The sequence below is a fragment of the Salpingoeca rosetta genome (genome assembly GCF_000188695.1).
Source record: "Salpingoeca rosetta unplaced genomic scaffold supercont1.26, whole genome shotgun sequence".
NCBI lineage: Eukaryota > Choanoflagellata > Craspedida > Salpingoecidae > Salpingoeca > Salpingoeca rosetta.
In genome coordinates, this window is record NW_004754908.1 from 41,436 (window position 1) to 57,095 (window position 15,660).

The 15,660-nt window shown below is 54.6% G+C and overlaps 7 protein-coding genes across 7 annotated transcripts in view; 4 read left to right on the forward strand and 3 right to left on the reverse strand.

The window, feature by feature from the left end:
• Positions 1–2,767, forward strand: part of PTSG_12892 (uncharacterized protein) — a gene marked incomplete at its 3' end in the record, with an annotated part of 10,195 nt that extends 7,428 nt beyond the window's left edge. Inside the window, exons 18-23 of the mRNA XM_004989850.1 lie at positions 115–208; positions 477–582; positions 755–867; positions 1,047–1,839; positions 2,101–2,197; positions 2,383–2,767. Coding sequence (XP_004989907.1) covers positions 115–208; positions 477–582; positions 755–867; positions 1,047–1,839; positions 2,101–2,197; positions 2,383–2,767 — 1,588 coding nt within the window. The remainder of the gene's footprint in view (positions 1–114; positions 209–476; positions 583–754; positions 868–1,046; positions 1,840–2,100; positions 2,198–2,382) is intronic.
• Positions 2,768–2,842: 75 nt separating this feature from the next.
• On the forward strand, positions 2,843–4,620 carry PTSG_12893 (uncharacterized protein). The gene is made up of 4 exons (XM_004989851.1): positions 2,843–3,489; positions 3,649–3,720; positions 3,992–4,071; positions 4,326–4,620. The coding sequence occupies exons 1-4, from the start codon at positions 2,934–2,936 to the stop codon at positions 4,470–4,472; spliced, it is 855 nt and encodes a 284-aa protein (XP_004989908.1). The 5' UTR covers positions 2,843–2,933; the 3' UTR covers positions 4,473–4,620.
• Positions 4,621–4,752: 132 nt separating this feature from the next.
• Positions 4,753–6,370, reverse strand: PTSG_09478 (uncharacterized protein). The gene is made up of 4 exons (XM_004989852.1): positions 5,777–6,370; positions 5,296–5,453; positions 5,085–5,138; positions 4,753–4,843 (listed from the first exon to the last, which is right to left on the reverse strand). Exons 1-4 carry the CDS (start codon positions 6,257–6,259, stop codon positions 4,762–4,764), a joined length of 777 nt encoding a protein of 258 aa, XP_004989909.1. The 5' UTR covers positions 6,260–6,370; the 3' UTR covers positions 4,753–4,761.
• A 31-nt stretch (positions 6,371–6,401) lies between these two features.
• On the forward strand, positions 6,402–8,815 carry PTSG_09479 (transmembrane emp24 domain-containing protein 10). The gene is made up of 7 exons (XM_004989853.1): positions 6,402–6,455; positions 6,710–6,913; positions 7,323–7,443; positions 7,659–7,732; positions 7,893–8,019; positions 8,220–8,293; positions 8,542–8,815. The coding sequence occupies exons 2-7, from the start codon at positions 6,713–6,715 to the stop codon at positions 8,584–8,586; spliced, it is 642 nt and encodes a 213-aa protein (XP_004989910.1). The 5' UTR covers positions 6,402–6,455; positions 6,710–6,712; the 3' UTR covers positions 8,587–8,815.
• Positions 8,816–8,832: 17 nt separating this feature from the next.
• On the reverse strand, positions 8,833–11,707 carry PTSG_09480 (uncharacterized protein). The gene is made up of 9 exons (XM_004989854.1): positions 11,554–11,707; positions 11,247–11,309; positions 10,994–11,075; positions 10,743–10,780; positions 10,526–10,586; positions 10,283–10,371; positions 9,708–10,099; positions 9,412–9,490; positions 8,833–9,169 (listed from the first exon to the last, which is right to left on the reverse strand). The coding sequence occupies exons 1-9, from the start codon at positions 11,650–11,652 to the stop codon at positions 9,041–9,043; spliced, it is 1,032 nt and encodes a 343-aa protein (XP_004989911.1). The 5' UTR covers positions 11,653–11,707; the 3' UTR covers positions 8,833–9,040.
• An 18-nt stretch (positions 11,708–11,725) lies between these two features.
• PTSG_09481 (hydroxyacyl-Coenzyme A dehydrogenase) lies at positions 11,726–13,950 on the forward strand. The gene is made up of 6 exons (XM_004989855.1): positions 11,726–11,872; positions 12,127–12,228; positions 12,372–12,441; positions 12,591–12,680; positions 12,866–12,915; positions 13,244–13,950. Exons 1-6 carry the CDS (start codon positions 11,780–11,782, stop codon positions 13,607–13,609), a joined length of 771 nt encoding a protein of 256 aa, XP_004989912.1. The 5' UTR covers positions 11,726–11,779; the 3' UTR covers positions 13,610–13,950.
• PTSG_09482 (uncharacterized protein) lies at positions 13,802–15,650 on the reverse strand. Its single transcript, XM_004989856.1, has 4 exons — positions 14,947–15,650; positions 14,677–14,781; positions 14,457–14,531; positions 13,802–14,259 (listed from the first exon to the last, which is right to left on the reverse strand). The coding sequence occupies exons 1-4, from the start codon at positions 15,340–15,342 to the stop codon at positions 14,185–14,187; spliced, it is 651 nt and encodes a 216-aa protein (XP_004989913.1). The 5' UTR covers positions 15,343–15,650; the 3' UTR covers positions 13,802–14,184.
• Positions 15,651–15,660: the final 10 nt, after the last annotated feature.

Below are 15,660 nucleotides of genomic sequence, written 5' to 3' on the forward strand. Positions count from 1 at the left end.
TACCCTACCCTCCCTCCTCCTCCTCCTCCTCCTCCTCCTCCTCCTCCTCCTCCTCCTCCTCCTCCTCCTCCTCCTCCTCCTCCTCCTCCTCCTCCTCCTCCTCCTCTTCAACAGCACACCGTACATCAACATGTACCCGTTTCTCGTACTCGTGATCCACCACCTCTCAAACCTCATGACTGCCGCCTTCCGCAAAGTCCTTCCACACGTGAGTTCCACACTACCTGTTAGTGTGCTCGTGTGTGTGTGTGTGCGTGTGTGTGTGTGTGTGTCTGTCTGTTTCTGTGTCTGTTTGTGTGTCTGTGTCTCTGTTTGTGTGTCTGTGTATGTTTCTGTGTGTTTCCGTACGTCCTCCATGTGTGCAGTTCATGACTGTGGTGCCACCAGCATCACAGCGCTTCATTCAGTCCATAATTCACGCTCCGCATCCTTGACCCCCCCCAAACATCCTCTCCATATTGCCTTGTGAACATCAGCTGCGCCTGCCAGTGGTTGTTCCGCCCAAGACGTCGTCGTTTAGTCTCGACACCGCCCTCGTATCCACTGGCCTCACACATGCAGACGTCCAGTCCCTTCCAGGAGGTTCGTGTGTGTGTCTGTGTGTTGTGTGTGTGTTGTGTGTGTGTGTGTGTGTGTGTGTGTGTGTGTGTGTGTGTTGTCTGTCGCGTGCGTCGTCGTTGTCGTGCAATGGTTCTTCTTCAGCTCTTCTCTCGTCACACACACACACATACACACACACCTACCCGCTTCCCAGGCTTCATTGCGGGGATTGCGCCGCTGGCGGTTGCGAGCTCGCGGGCCATGGTCGCCTTTGTCCGCATCCTCAAGATGATTGCACATGACCAGTCATACTTCTTCCTGTTGCAGGTGCTGTGTCAGTTCTGTGTGTCTCTGTGTTTGCGTCCTGTGCGTCCTGTGCGTCTGTGTCTGTGTGACGACAGCATTGGCCCGTGCAAACAACACCTCACCTTCTCACCCTTCAACCCCCCCCCCTTTACTCCCTCTTTCCTCTCCTCCCCTCTGCTTCAACCGCTATGCACCACAAGGGGGAGGGCTGTGTGTCGGTTGGCCCCGCGCTGGTGGCAATGCACACGCTGTTGGTGCTGTGCGACGCTGTGTCACATGGCGACTCTGCATATGACGAGGTCCACCCACCGGTCCTCTTTCCATCCACAACACCAGACAATGCTTCCTCCACCACCACCACAACCACCACTGCATCCATGCCACCACCAGCCGCTGTGTTCACTGCACCAGCATCAGCACCAGCACCAGCAGTAGGAGGCACAACTCCTTCACCAGCACCAGCAACGACAGCAATGACCACGTCCTCCTCCTCCTCCTCCACCTCCACTACACCCGTGCCCGGCGGTCCTCGCTTGATGCAGGTGGATGGGATGGACGGTGGCGATGAAAGCAGCAGCCCTGCGCAGCGCTCCACGCCCGGCGCAACACAGGGCACACCGCAGCACATGTACCAGCAACCACGGTCCTCCCAGCACTATCAGCAACAGCAACACCCACAACACTACCCACAGCAGCAACAGTACCCGCATCACCAGCAGCCGTCGCAACAGCACATGTCGCGCCAACAGCACGCCGCGCTGCTGCAGCAGCAGATGGGCTTCAGCATGCGGCGTTTTCGCGCGTCGACGCTCACGCTGCAAATAATGCATGCCTTGTGCTTGCAGCTGAGGGCCATGGCACCGACCTTGACATCTTCCAGGTTGCATAAGCTGCTGAAATCGCCAGGCACCTGCACGCAGTACACATTCCTGGACACAGTTGGGCCCACGCTTGACCAAGCCCTGGCGGACCTTGGCATGGGGCACCTCATCAGTGCGTGTTTGATCGAGTTTGAGAGGAGTTTGCCTGTTTGAGTTTGGCGTGTGCTGGATGGCGGTGTGGTGCGGCTGGTAATGGCTGCTGTACAGAATGCAGCGATGAGGTTTCGTAGGTCTTGCGCGCTGATGTCCTCAGCCGCGGGCGTTTCAACGTTGCACTTCCAAACCCCAACTCACCTCACTCACTTCACACACGCTTCACACTAACACATGCCCACACACCCACACTTGCACGCACACTTGCACGCAATTGCAGAGGAGGAGCGGTTGCTGCCTGATGTGGCGATGAACGTGGCGCACTGGACAGTGAGCCGACCAGAGCACCGGGATCTCCCCTTCAAGGCCTGCCCACGGTATGCATATATGTGTGTGTGTGTGTGTGTGTGTGTGTGTGTGTGTGTGTTTGGGGGGGGGGGCACGCTTCTCGCTGTGTCTCCCACGTCATCCTTCCTTCGTTTCCGTCTTCGGTTGGAATGCTTGATTGTGTTGTAATTCCATTTTGTGCTGTCTGGCTTGCATCCATGCACATCTGTGACAGCTGCGGCCTGGTCTACGATGCCTCGGTGGAGTGTGGGCGGGACTGGTGGTGGCAACGCGCGTTCTCCGCTGCTTGCATATGCGGCGGTCGGTGGTGGCTCAAGCAGCCGACAGCAGCGGCGACAAGTGCGGGCACAACGCCTGCGACGACCGACGCTGCTGCGAGCACAGGTCACAACACAACAGATGGCTTTGATCTGAGCAGCATCTTTGCAAAGCCGCCACTGTCCTCCTCCACTGCCGAGCCCTCAGCGCCAACACCACAAACACAACAACAACACCAACCACAGCAACAACAACAACAACCACAGCAGCAGCAACAACAACAACAACAACAACAACAACAACAACAACAACAACAACAACAACAACAACAACAACAATAACAAGACCACCACAGTCATCAACGTTGCTGTGAGTGCTGAATTCTGTGAATAACATAACTTCATTAAACGTTCCGTAACGACGCCAAAGAGCGAGAAGCAAACAACAAAGTGAAGCACGCACGCACACACACACACGCACACACACACACACACACACACATAGAGTATGGCTGATGATGACGATCTTCCACCTCCTTTGGAGGACATGGAGGAAGAGCTTGCGCTGCTGGGGAAGCTGCGGCAGCTGAAACAAGCCACTGCAACGACACCGAGCTCATCGTCTTCGGCAAGAACAACCACCACCAAGCACACCGCGAAGAGCAGCAGTGGCACGCCAACAAATGCGGCGACAAAGTCGTCCACAGCCACTGCACGGCCAACAAAGGCAACTACCAGCAGCAACACATCAACCACACAGAGGAAGCAGGCAACAAAGAGCAAGAGCAGCGCGAAAAGTGGCAGCAGTGGCGGCGGCGGCGGCGGCGGCTTCTTTGGTGGCTTCTCCAAAGGGTTCCTATCTGGCGGACTGGGCAGCGACAGCAAGCCAGCGAAGAAGAAGACGGCGCAGAGCAGACAGAAGAGGGCAACAACAGCACCCAAGAAAAAGGTGGAGGAGATTGAGACGATTCGGCCCAAGGCGTCGGCGAAGGACACGCCCGTTGGCGTGCTGCCTGAGGTCCAAGAGTCTCTTCGTGAAGCGACGCCGTTTCTCGAGCGGACAAGTGCGTGTGGTCATCTTCTTTCCATTTCAGCAGGCGCTCCTTGTTCGTTGCACTTGTGTGTTTGTCAGCTGGTGTGACGCGCAGAGGGTGTGAACCACCTTTTGAATTCTTCTCACTGCCAAGTCGGTTCCTGCTGTACTTGGTGTTGTTTTGTTGCAGAGGATCAGTGGCTGAACGCGGACCTCCTCAAGCGGTTTCAAAGCAACCCTTTCCTTCTCCAGTGTCTGTCAGGTGTGTGAGAGCATGTAAGTGTGTGTGTGTGTGTGTGTGTGTGTGTGTGTGTGTGTGTGTGTGTGTGTGGTTTTGTGTTTGCGTTTGTGTTTGTGCTTGCGTGCGTGCGTGTGTGTGTGTGTGTGTGGTTTTGTGTTTGCGTTTGTGTTTGTGCTTGCGTGCGTGTGCGTGTGCGTGTTGTGTTTTGAGTCATTGTTTTGCTCTTGGTCGTGTTCGTGGTGTCGGTTTGAGCAACTCATCCCTGCTTGTTGGCCCTGCTGCACGCTGACAGACCCATCGTTTGTTGAAGCACTGTCGGACTTTCAGAAGGACCCTGCAGCAGCAAAGAAGAAATACGCAAACAACGACAAGGTAAGCGCAACAGCAGCTAGCCGCACACACACACACACACGCACACACACATACATACATACATACATACATACATACATACATACATACATACATACATACATACATACATACATACATACATACATACATACATACATACATACATACATACATACATACATACACACACACACATACGCACACACACATACATACATACATTGTGGCTCACGTTGCGAATTTGCCCAACCAACAACACTGCAAACGAGCAGGTGCTCCGGTTCTTCAAGGAGTATTTCAAGGTGATGGGCGCCCACTTCACAGAGCTGGGCGACAAGGAGGACCAAGAGAAACAACAACAGCAGCAGCAACAGCAACAACAACAGGGGGTGGATGTGAAGTTTCCAGCCCCGCAGTGAGGCGTGAATACGTGTGGTGGTGTCCTGTTGTGCTGTACACCATTTCGTTTGTGTCGTATCGTGGTCGGTCGTCGTTTACACGCACACACAGCAGTGTTTGCGATTATACGTTTGTACAGAGGTCGCAATAAACAAACACACAAGGTAACCAGAAGGGAGGGGAAGGGAAGCAACGGGGCAGGCGAGAGGAAGGTAGTCAGCTGTACATGTCCTGCAGGATGAACATCGTTGACACATTTGTAACTCGGCGCACATGCACACACACACACACACACATATGCGCACGGTGTCACTCGACGCCGTGTCGACTGAGAAAGGTGGCGCGCTCGAAAGACCGGTCAGTTGGCGGTGGTGCTCGTGCTGCCGTTGTCCTGTTTGCCCCAGTGACGGCATGGTGGTGCAGCAGCAAGCAAGCATGCGCTTGATGTGAATACAGGTGTGGAGTGAAAACTGAGTACCAGCTCGCTTCAGCGTCTCCGGACGCGATAAAAGTCGTTGACTCTGAGTCAGACATGTACATGTAAACCCAAACACACGCACGCACACACACACACACACACACACACACACACACACACACACACACACACACACAGACAGTGCAATACGAACCGGTGCGGTGGGGGAATAAGGTCAAAGGATCGGAAGCTGAGATCAATGTCCTCTCTGCAGTTTTGATTGATATGTGAATGTTCGAGATGGAGCAGTGATGTAGCATGGGTGTCTGCTGCGAGCGGGAGTGTACAACGTGGTCAACTGCAACATAAACATAGCTCACTGGGGGTTGCGGACGAAGGAATGCCGCTGCCATGAGCTGACTTACATGGGCTGGCAGGTCAGCTGGGAGGATTGGCGCACGCGCGGCTTTGTGTTTCGATACTTCTTTGGCTTTGCATACTCTGTTGGTTTTGCCGCTTCAGGTTGCTGCTGTATGCTGGGGAGATCATGAAAAACGCGCTGCGTAACAGGAATGTCCAATGCCTGCAAGCACTCAGGAATGAGTGTGCGTGGGTGTAGGTGCGTGTGAGCGAGTGTGTGTAGGTGTGCGTGAGTGAGCGAGTGTAGGAGTGTGCGTGTAGGTGTGGAGGTGTGTGTGTGCATGTGTGTGTGTGTGTGGATGTGTGTGTGCATGTGTGTGTGCGTGTGTGTGCGTGAGCATGTGTGTGTGTGTAGATGTGTGTGTGTGCATGTGTGTGTGCATGTGTGTGTGCGTGTGTGTGCGTGTGCGTGTAGTGTAGGTGTGTAGGTCTGAGTGTGTGTGCGTGTGTGTTGGATACGCATGCAGAAACGAGTACATGCAATACCTTTGCGGGTGCCTCATGAATTTCAAATGTTGTGTTGGGATCTGCGTTGGATGGAAGCTGTGCTGCGATCTCCTCGGCAAGGGCCTGAGCCTCGTTCTTTTTTCGGTGTTGTGTCTGTTGTCGCGGCTGCTTGTGCTCAGTGTGCTGTTGCCAATGTTGCTGTTGCCTTTGCTGTTGCCGTTGCCGTTGTTGCTGCTGTTGCTGCTCTGTACCTTGGAGGTGGCGTCGAAGCACGGAGAGTGCGAGCTCGTTTGGCGCGGCCAGGGATGAAGCAGGCGCCTCGCGTCGCATGTGATGGTGCTGTGAGTGGGTGGAAGGACCACCGTCATGACCAGGTGGCTGTGACGCAAACAGCCAGCTGTTCCTTCCGCTTGCGTCGTCCCCAGATAAATCCAGCAGCCTTGACGCAGACACGAGTGCCTCCTTGCTTGGTTGTTGGTGCATTGAGGGCTGAGGCGGCCCTCGCCGGCGCTGTGACTCCATACAAGTGAGGGTGCAAGCTGGAGGTGTGTGGCAGGAGGAGAGGATGCAGGCAGGTGGATGGCCAAAGACAGGACGGTTGCGACTGTTGTTGTGTTTCGAATTTGGCTGCAGCAGGCGCTGAAAATTGGCTTTCTTGTCTACAATTTTCCACTGGTCGTTGGCCACAGGGGCAAGGAGAGACAACAAGAGAGCAGAGGTGTGCTTGCTTGCTTGTTGGCACTGGCTTGTGTCTGTGAGCGCGGATATGGATGTATGGATGCGTATGCTTGTGTGTGTCTGTGCATGTGTGTGCATGCGTGTGCATTAGCACGCGACGAATGCCCGAACGAACAAATGCATGAACGTTCAAATGTACGCACGTGTAAGATCGTGTGTTCGTTGACACCAACAACAACCACGTTCGCTGCGTTCTCATGTCAACAACGCGCTCTCTTGCTGTCACAAATGCAGGCGATGGAGAGCAAGAGCTGTTTCCGCCACGTTGTGGCGAGTGCGGTGGTTGTGTTGTTGTGTTTGACACAATACTCAACAGCCATCTCGTTCACACTCGGCGCAAACACGCGCAAGTGTTTGCAAGAGGACGTGGACAAAGATGTGCTGGTTGTGGGGGAGTATGAGGTTAGCAAATCACCAGCCCTGCAAATCAACCTCGAGGTACGAAACATGGGGGGGGGGGAGAACAAGCGAAACGGTGTGTGTCTGTGTGTGGCTGTGTGTGTCTTGTGTGTCTGTGTGTGTGGTGGGACAAGAGGAGGTGGGGTGAGTGAGTTGTGTCAGTGTGAGTGTAAATAGCGTGTGTGCGAGTGTAAATGTGTGCGTTTGGGTGCAATTCTTGTCTTGGGGTACGCTGTTTGAGGTGTGCGTGAGTACAGCGCCTTTCACTTTCTTGGCCCTGAACACGCAGCGACACACACACACACACACACACACACACACACACACACTCACACACACACACTCACTCACACTCACTCACTCACTCACACTCACTCACTCACACTCACTCACTCACTCACTCACTCACTCACTCACTCACTCACATACTTGATGCGTCTCGCCACAGATTACGGATTCGCGAGGTCACCCCGTGTACAGAAAGGAGGATGCACAGAAGGGGAAGTTTGCCTTCACATCGGATGACTACGACGTCTTTGAGATTTGCTTCAAGTCCTATCTTGACGACAGTACGTTTCCCACGCAACATCCAAAATCGGGCAGTCGCGTGCCAGGTCACATGCGAGACGTGAACCACTCAATCACCCCTTTGCTGCTGCTCACAATTCGTGCGTGATTTGCGTATGCGTGTGTGTGTGTGTGTGTGTGTGTGTGTGTGTGTGTGTGTGTGTGTGTGTGTGTGTGTGTGTGTGTTCCATGTTTACGTTTTGTGTGACGTCTACAGAGCACCGTGCCGACAGCACCGTGGACATTAGCCTGAACGTGAAGATTGGCATGGAGGCTCGCAGTTACGAGGAGGTGTGTGTGTGTCTCGGTCTGTCTGTCTGTCTGTCTGTGCGTGGCTATCTGTCTGTCTGCGGTGTGTGTGGATGCTCAGTGGTGCAATGTCCAAAGACACCCCACTGCCCTGCTCGGTTCTCATTCCTCGTCTCCCACCACCCCCGCCAACTGTGCGCAGCTTGCCAAAGCAGAGAAGCTGCAGCCGATTGAGGCGAACCTGAAGCGGCTGGAGGACATGAGCTCGGCCATTGTTCGCTCCTTTGCCATCATGAAGGACCGCGAGAGGCAGCACCGCGACACAAACGGTGTGTGGGTTTGTATCTGTATGCGTGTATGTCCATCTGTCTGTGCCTGTGCCTGTGTCTGTGTCTGTGTGTATCTGTCTGTCTGTTTCTGTGGTAGCACACACACACGCACGCACACGCGCACACTTGTTCTTTCTCCATCTGCTTTGCTCGCTTCCCGTCCTCACTTCACCCCACCTTCCGCCCCTATGACAAACCAGAGCTGACCGCCGAGCGTATGCTGACCTTCAGCCTCATCTCCATCGGCTGCCTCGTCGTCTTTGGCGTCTGGCAGGTCCGTCGCATGCACATGTGCTTGCTGTGTGAATGTATGTGTGCGTGTGTCTGTGTCTATGTGTGTCTGTGTCTATGCGTGTCTGTGCCTGTGTCTGTGTGCATATCCGTTCACAACGATCAGTGAGCCTTTCTGCACCGTGCTCCTTCATGCGAGACAACGCTCACACGCACCATCGCATTCCCCTACACCACACTACACGACCACCACCACCACGTCATTGGTACGGATGTGGCCGCTGCGTGCAGGTGTGGTACCTGCGCCGCTACTTTCAGAAGAAGAAGCTCATCTAGGCGCCACGCCAACCGGATGGTGGTGGTGGTGGTGGAGACGTGACGTTGTGCTGATGTGTGTTACGTGCATGTGTGTGGATGTGGATGTGTGGGTGTGATGTATTGGATGTGTGGGTGCGGATGTGCGGATGTGTGTGAGCAGCGTGCGTGTTTGGGATGAAATGTGTTGCATTCACATCAATGTGTTTCGTGTTCAACAAGCCCAAGAACAGTAAACCTTCCAACCTAGCGATTTGTGGCCCTTCATTTGGTTATGTAGTCTCGTTTATTGAGAGAGGAGTTAGCCATGCACACACACACTTACACACACACACAAAAACATGTGCGCCGCTTGCAGTCGTGTGTAAGGAATGTGCGCGCGCAACTTGGCTTGTAGTCTTTCATCGCTGCTTAAGTTAGGGTTCGTGTGTTGTCTTCTTCTTGTTTCTGATTTGATGACGTCTTTCCGTTTCCGTTAGCCTTCCGTTGCAGCCACTTCTGGCTGCTGTTGTTGCTGTTGCTGCTCGTGTGCTTTGAGTGCACGCTGCATGGCCTTGAGTCGCGTGTTCATGGCGTCATACCGCACCATCATCGCATCAAACTCCTGCACACACACACACACACAGAGAGGAGGGAGTCGTGCATGAGCATGTGCATACGCACGCACGCACGCACACACACACACACACACACACACACACACACACACACACACACACACACACACACACACACACACACACACACACACACACACACACACACACACACACGCACACACACGCACACACAAAGGTCAACTTGTGCACAAACGTGTGTGCGACGTGCCTGCAGACAACACCGCACCTTGTGCTTCTTTGCGTACATCTTCTGCAGGACCTCCGCCGTGCTGCTGCGCATCGCCTCGTCTTTTGCCTCCCGGTAGCTGGTGGGTGGTCATTGGTGGGTGGTTGGTTGTGTGAGTGGTGGTGGTGAGGAAATGCAGCAACAATTCCAACACACACACACACATGTATACACACACACTTGCATACACACTCTTGCACACATGCACACACACACTTGCACACATGCACACACACACTTGCACGCACACATGCACACATGCACACTTGCACACATGCACACACACATAGACCTACCTGCGCCCAACTTCTGAGAACACGTTGATCTCGGCCTCAATCTTCTTCTCCAATGCTCTGTATTCCTTCAACTGCACAGCAAACGCCTCCCGCTTGGCCCGGTACTCCGCAGCCGTCAGCTGCCCACCCAACGACGATGATGATGATGTCATTGATGATGATGTCATTGATGACGATGACGACGGTTTGGGTGATGTCCTTGATGCAAGCTTGGCAGCAATCTTTGTCGGCGAAGCTGTTGTGGCCTTGCGCAACCCGTTTGGGGAGACGCGAGGCGGCGCTGGTGCTGTCGTCGTGCTGGACGGCGGCGGTGTCACAGACGATGACGATGATGATGATGATGATGACGATGGTTTGGGTGCTGTGGCAATCATTGGCGCCTTCTTGGCTCGCTGCTCGCAACAAGGAGAGACATGCGTCGTTGGTGGTGTGAGAGGATTGTGTGGTCACACAGAGCAACCGCACATGGACACACGCCAGCAAAAGCTCGCCTGAAGGTTCACGCAAACACGCTTTCACACAATTTCTTGCATACATACAAACACATATACACGCGAACGCGTGGTTGCACGTACGCGGCGGCGGCCAGCGGTTGAGCTTGTGAGGGTGAGGGTGGTTGGTGTTCGCCCAACACCGCTGCTGTTGCGCGTCTTCCGTGGCATGCCTGGTGTGCAATGGTGTCCGAACACACGCACACACATGCGTGAGATTGAGCACGCAATGGGAACGTGACGATGGCATGAGAGGCGGCAGCAGAAACGCCGCAAGCAAAGCCCAGGGCCAGTGAAGGGACAGTGCAACAAGAAAGAGCAAAGTACCGGATGAGATGGGAGTGCGTGGCTGTGAGGATGCACTTCGCCTGGGCGTGACGTTGGCCACCTGCAGCAGATAAGAAGTGGGTTCAAGGATACGCAGGTGAACCGATATCAGCGCGCAAACATGCATATCATCGACATATATTTCTGCACACGCACACGCACGCACACGCACGCACGCACACTTGCGCGAGCTATCAAGCGGGGTGAGTCCGATTACCTGCTTGATTGCTCCGATGGATGTGAATCTGTGCTGATCTGTGGACGCCCAGAACACGCAAGCGTGCGTTTGTGTGCATGTGTGTGCATGTGTAGGAAAGTGTTGGTACGCAGAAGCAAAACTCTTCAAAGCAAGGCACAGAGCACAACTTGCAAGACCCAAACATACAAACACACACACGCGTGCGCACGCACGCACACACACACACGTACACACACTCGCACGCACACATCACATCGCATCTCTCGCACCGAAAATGAGGCACTCTGGCTTGGGTCCTGTTCCCTGCGGCCCAAAGAGGAGATTGAACTGCTTCTCTGCCACAGAGAACACCTGATTTGGTTGGAGTCGAGATAAGTGAGGCAGGGTGAGTGCAAGGAAATGGGCGTTTATTGACGAGACCGCCAGCTGGCGATGCTGAAGACCCAAATCAAAGCACTTGTGTTTTGGCAGGTCTCTGCGTTTGCAGGGTTGCGCATGCGCATTGGATCGCAGGAAACCCACCCCGCCATTGCCAGACAATGTCAGTGTCATGCGCGGTGCGCCCTTCTCCCCACCGGCTGCCACCTGTGGGTGGGTGACCAGGACAGGAGGGTTGATCAACAGCAACAGACTACAAGCAAGACAGAAGCAGCAGGGAGAACAAGACAAATACACAGCAACAACCAGGAAGAACGAGAACAAGGAACAGGAGTGGGAACAAACGCGGACAACACAGAAGTACACACACACACACACACACACACACACACACACACACACACACACACACACACACACACACACACACACCTCCCTGTGGTGAACTCACCGCTTCGATGGCTGTATCAAAGCCCGCCCGGGGCTTGAGCTGTGCCAAATAGGGCGCATTGTTCTGCTCCTCGCACACAAACTCATACACCCCGTCCATGTCAATCAACACAACAAAACGAAAGGGAGGTGGGAAGTTGGTTGGCTGGTTTGTGGCTGCATTTCTTTTTTGCTGTCGCTGCCTGTTTTCACCACCACCGCCACTGCCACTCACACCTCAACCCACAATGAACACCTCTGCTGTGCGAGCCATCATCACTGGTGGTGCCAGGGGCCTGGGCTTTGCTGCGGCCTCCCGCCTCGTCGGTGCAGGCGCCAAGGTGCGTTTGCATGCACGACTGTTGTTGTTGTTGTTGTTGTTGTTGTTGTTGTTGTTGTTGTTGTTGTTGTGTGTATGTGTGCGTTTCTGTTAGTGTATCTGTGTGTGTGTTTGTGTGTGTGTGTTATGTATGTGTGTCAAGCATGTTCAATGGTGCTTTGCAGAGGGTTCAAGAGTGCGTGTGTGTGTTCTTGGAGCTCCAACACATACTTTGCCCGTTTCCCCCGCCCGTTTCCCCCGCCCGTTTCCTCTTAGGTTGCCATTGCGGACGTGTCTGCTGAAGTCGGCGGTGCTGCGCGTGAGAAGCTTGGTAGCAACTGCATCTTCCAGCCCACAGACGTCACCTCCGAGGAGCAGGTGTGTGTATGTGTGTATTGTCTGTATCTGCTGCGGCAAACAACATGTGCACATGCACATGCACATGCACACATTCGCACACTCACACACATGACAGCCTTTGTCTCGCTCAACAACTAACTCCCCGTTTTGACGGCGAACAGGTCCTCTCGCTGCTTGAGGCTGCCAAGAAGGAGTTTGGTGCACCTGTCAACGCCGTCATCAACTGCGCCGGTGCGTCGCATCTGTGTGTGTGTGTGTGTGTGTGTGTGTGTGTGTGTGTGTGTGTGTGTGTGTGTGTGTACGTGAAACCCGTGGCAGTCACGTGTCCTTTCGGTCAAGTACCGCTCACACAAACAATACCCAAACACCATCTTGTGCAGGAGTTGCGCCTGCCATCAAGACATGGCACCCGAAGAAAGGGCCTCATCCACTCGAGGCGTTTGAGAAGACTCTGCGCATCAACACCATCGGTCAGTCAGTCAGTCAGTCAGTCAGTCAGTCAGTCAGTCAGTCAGTCAGTCAATGACAGCGGGCAAGCGACTGGGTGTACAGCGGTGATATGCTGCTTTTGTGTGTTTGTTTGCTAAGTTTCGCCCGTGCGCTGCAATGTTGCTCATGTTCATGTCTACTCTTTACGACACTTGCTTGCTTGCAGGCACCTTCAACGTGAACCGCCTTGCCATTGCCCAAATGATGGAGAACGAGGTATCCCCAACGCTTCACAGTGTTGTGATGATTTTGCTCGCATTAACATTGCACTTACGAATTGCACTCACTCGCAGACTGTCACACTGTTTCGCTCGCTCACTCACTCACTCACTGCACACTCACTGCACTCATTCACTCACTCACTGCGCACACACACACACACACTCACTCACTCACTGCACACACACACACTCACTCACTGCGCACACACACACACTCACTCACTCACTCACTGCACACACTCACTCACTGCACACACACACACACACACTCACTCACTCACTGCACACACACACGCGCGCTCACTCACGCCCATTGCGTGCAGGTGCACGAGCCGGATGCGACGCGCGGCGTGGTGATCAACACTGCGAGCATCGCTGCGTACGAGGGCCAGGTTGGCCAGGTTGCCTACGCCGCGTCAAAGGGCGCCATCGTCGGCATGACACTGCCAATGGCCCGCGACCTCGCCCGCTCCCAGATCCGCGTCGTCACCGTGGCGCCGGGCCTCTTCAAGACGGAGCTGCTTGCCGGCCTTGGCGAGAAGGTGTGCAACGAGCTTGGCTCGCAGGTGCCGTTCCCACAGCGGCTGGGGTCGCCGCCAGAGTACGCGATGCTGGTGGAGCACATCATCAACAACCCGCTCATCAACGGCGAGACCATTCGCATTGACGGCGCCCTCCGCATGCCGTGATGCCGACCGTGGTAAAGGTGGTGCTGTAGCGGTGGTGATGGTGGTGGTGGTCGAAGACGTGGGGGTTGAGAAGCCGTGTTGTTGCTGTTGTTGATGGTGCACGGCGGTGGCGGTGGTTGGCCGCCCCTCGCTTCCAAGCTGACCGCGCCGTGTCGCTTTGTGTTGTGTACTTGTGCCTTTTCTATGTCTCGTGTCGTCTCACATCAAACACAAATTTGGAACGTCAGCGGCCATGATGCTGGTCGATATCATTTAGTGGTCAGTCAATTCGCCTTCGGCAACAACAACAACAACAACAACAACAACAACAACAACAACGGCAAGGCACACGCAGCCTCGCACAACACACAGCACAGACAACACACGTACACACGTACACCTACAAAGGCGGTAAACGAAGCAAGACAAGGGAGTGGCTATGGACAGAGCAGTGATCATGGGCACGTGTGGACAAGAAGCGGCAAACTCGCCATGCAACACAAACAAACAAGTGTGATGGGCGTGACACGTGATTTTACAACACAGGGAAACAGGCAAGCGAGCGAGAAAGGGCGCGCAACAGGTGTGTACATGTGCTATGATTGGTCTCGAAACCGCTGGGAAAAGCGGCGTTGCAATTCTGGCATGCGCTCCTTTTCCGCTTCCTCCATCTGCAAACGGAGCGAGGGGTGAGAAGGATGGCGTTGGAGTGGATGGCGTTGGAGGAGAGACGGGGTGAAGGTCACAAACACAAAAGTATGCGCTCAACAACATGGGGTGGGGGACAGGTACAAACAATGTACGCGCACACACGCACACGCACAGAACACACATGCGCACAAATCTACGTGCGAACGTGTACATGTACCTGTGCAAGGGTGGTGGCTTCGTTGCGACGGCGAAGCACAGCCGCGAGCTCAGACTCGCTTGGAGTGGTTTGGGGCTGGTGCAGAGGAGGAGGAGGAGGTGGTGGTGGTGGATGGAAGTTAGAGGCTTGCGCGTTTGTGCGCATGTACGACGCCAACCAAACACAGAAAATGCAACCCAAACGAACACACACGCACGCACATGCACGCACATGCACGTACCTTCTTGTTCCTGACATTGGACACGGCACGCTGGAACTCGTGCAAGCCAGCCTTGTGTGAGGTGCTCACGTCGTGCTTGTGTTTCGTGTGATGCATCATCACGGCCTGTAAAGCAAGACGGTCGCAGCAGCAGCAACGATGAGACTGGTATCCAGTACACAGAAATACACGCATTTATGCACACACAGGGAAATACACACACAGAAACACACACACACACACACAGAAACATACACGCACACACACACACACACACACACACACACACACCTTGGCGAGGTTGGGCCTGTCGGGTGGAAGGTGTCGCATGGGCGTTGGCATCTGTCGTCGCGAATCGGCAGTTCCGGCTGGTGCCGGTGGCGGCGGGGGCGGCGCGTCCCGCTCCTCATCCTCGCTGTCGTCATGGTCGGTGTCGCTGTCACCCCCTGCATCTGCGCTGTTTGCCTTGCCGTGGCCGCCGTCCTCTGCGGATGCCGGATAGAACCATGTTGGTGCGTGCTCCACATATCTTGCTGGCACAAACCCTTCCTTGCCGTCCAGCTCACCCTCCCACCAGTCGCCATCGCGAATCTCCAGCACGGTGATCACGTCGCCTTTCTTAAACGACAGCTCCATCTCGCTCCGGCCCGTGTAATCATGCAACGCCCTCACCTTTGGAAAGGACATGGTTGGTGATGGTGTGCAGTGTGTCTGTGTGTGTGTGTGTGCGTGTGTGGCAGGGTGTGTGGAGAGTGTGTGTGTACTCTGTGTGTGGAGTGTGTGTGGAGTGTGTGTGGCAGCGTGTGTGGCAGCGTGTGTGGCAGCGTGTGTGGCAGCGTGTGTGGCAGCGTGTGTGGCAGGGTGTGTGGCAGGGTGTGTGTGGAGTGTGGTGCATCCAGCAAACCACCCAAACAACCAAAACAGACGCGACTAAACTACTCTTGTGCTGTCGGCTGGTTGGTGGTTGTGGGAAAAACAAGTTGAACGAGAATAAATTCTACAATA

What these genes read in the sequence shown, in the direction of transcription:
- PTSG_12893 (XM_004989851.1), top strand. Translation starts at nt 2,934, where the DNA reads ATGGCTGATGATGACGATCTTCCACCTCCTTTGGAGGACATGGAGGAA. An exon ending in GCCGTTTCTCGAGCGGACAA is followed by an intron (nt 3,490 to 3,648) that starts GTGCGTGTGGTC and finishes GTTTTGTTGCAG; the next exon opens with AGGATCAGTGGCTGAACGCG. An exon ending in CCTTCTCCAGTGTCTGTCAG is followed by an intron (nt 3,721 to 3,991) that starts GTGTGTGAGAGC and finishes GCACGCTGACAG; the next exon opens with ACCCATCGTTTGTTGAAGCA.
- PTSG_09478 (XM_004989852.1), bottom strand. Translation starts at nt 6,259, where the DNA reads ATGGAGTCACAGCGCCGGCGAGGGCCGCCTCAGCCCTCAATGCACCAA. An exon ending in CAGCTGACCTGCCAGCCCAT is followed by an intron (nt 5,139 to 5,295) that starts GTAAGTCAGCTC and finishes TCAAAACTGCAG; the next exon opens with AGAGGACATTGATCTCAGCT. An exon ending in CTTATTCCCCCACCGCACCG is followed by an intron (nt 4,844 to 5,084) that starts GTTCGTATTGCA and finishes TGGGGCAAACAG; the next exon opens with GACAACGGCAGCACGAGCAC.
- PTSG_09479 (XM_004989853.1), top strand. Translation starts at nt 6,713, where the DNA reads ATGGAGAGCAAGAGCTGTTTCCGCCACGTTGTGGCGAGTGCGGTGGTT. An exon ending in CAAGTCCTATCTTGACGACA is followed by an intron (nt 7,444 to 7,658) that starts GTACGTTTCCCA and finishes TGACGTCTACAG; the next exon opens with AGCACCGTGCCGACAGCACC. An exon ending in AGGCTCGCAGTTACGAGGAG is followed by an intron (nt 7,733 to 7,892) that starts GTGTGTGTGTGT and finishes AACTGTGCGCAG; the next exon opens with CTTGCCAAAGCAGAGAAGCT.
- PTSG_09480 (XM_004989854.1), bottom strand. Translation starts at nt 11,652, where the DNA reads ATGGACGGGGTGTATGAGTTTGTGTGCGAGGAGCAGAACAATGCGCCC. An exon ending in CATTGTCTGGCAATGGCGGG is followed by an intron (nt 11,076 to 11,246) that starts GTGGGTTTCCTG and finishes CAACCAAATCAG; the next exon opens with GTGTTCTCTGTGGCAGAGAA. An exon ending in ACGCACTCCCATCTCATCCG is followed by an intron (nt 10,372 to 10,525) that starts GTACTTTGCTCT and finishes ATTGCACACCAG; the next exon opens with GCATGCCACGGAAGACGCGC.
- PTSG_09481 (XM_004989855.1), top strand. Translation starts at nt 11,780, where the DNA reads ATGAACACCTCTGCTGTGCGAGCCATCATCACTGGTGGTGCCAGGGGC. An exon ending in TCTGCGCATCAACACCATCG is followed by an intron (nt 12,681 to 12,865) that starts GTCAGTCAGTCA and finishes GCTTGCTTGCAG; the next exon opens with GCACCTTCAACGTGAACCGC. An exon ending in CCCAAATGATGGAGAACGAG is followed by an intron (nt 12,916 to 13,243) that starts GTATCCCCAACG and finishes CATTGCGTGCAG; the next exon opens with GTGCACGAGCCGGATGCGAC.
- PTSG_09482 (XM_004989856.1), bottom strand. Translation starts at nt 15,342, where the DNA reads ATGTCCTTTCCAAAGGTGAGGGCGTTGCATGATTACACGGGCCGGAGC. An exon ending in ACAGGCCCAACCTCGCCAAG is followed by an intron (nt 14,782 to 14,946) that starts GTGTGTGTGTGT and finishes CTTGCTTTACAG; the next exon opens with GCCGTGATGATGCATCACAC. An exon ending in CCAATGTCAGGAACAAGAAG is followed by an intron (nt 14,532 to 14,676) that starts GTACGTGCATGT and finishes CCTCTGCACCAG; the next exon opens with CCCCAAACCACTCCAAGCGA.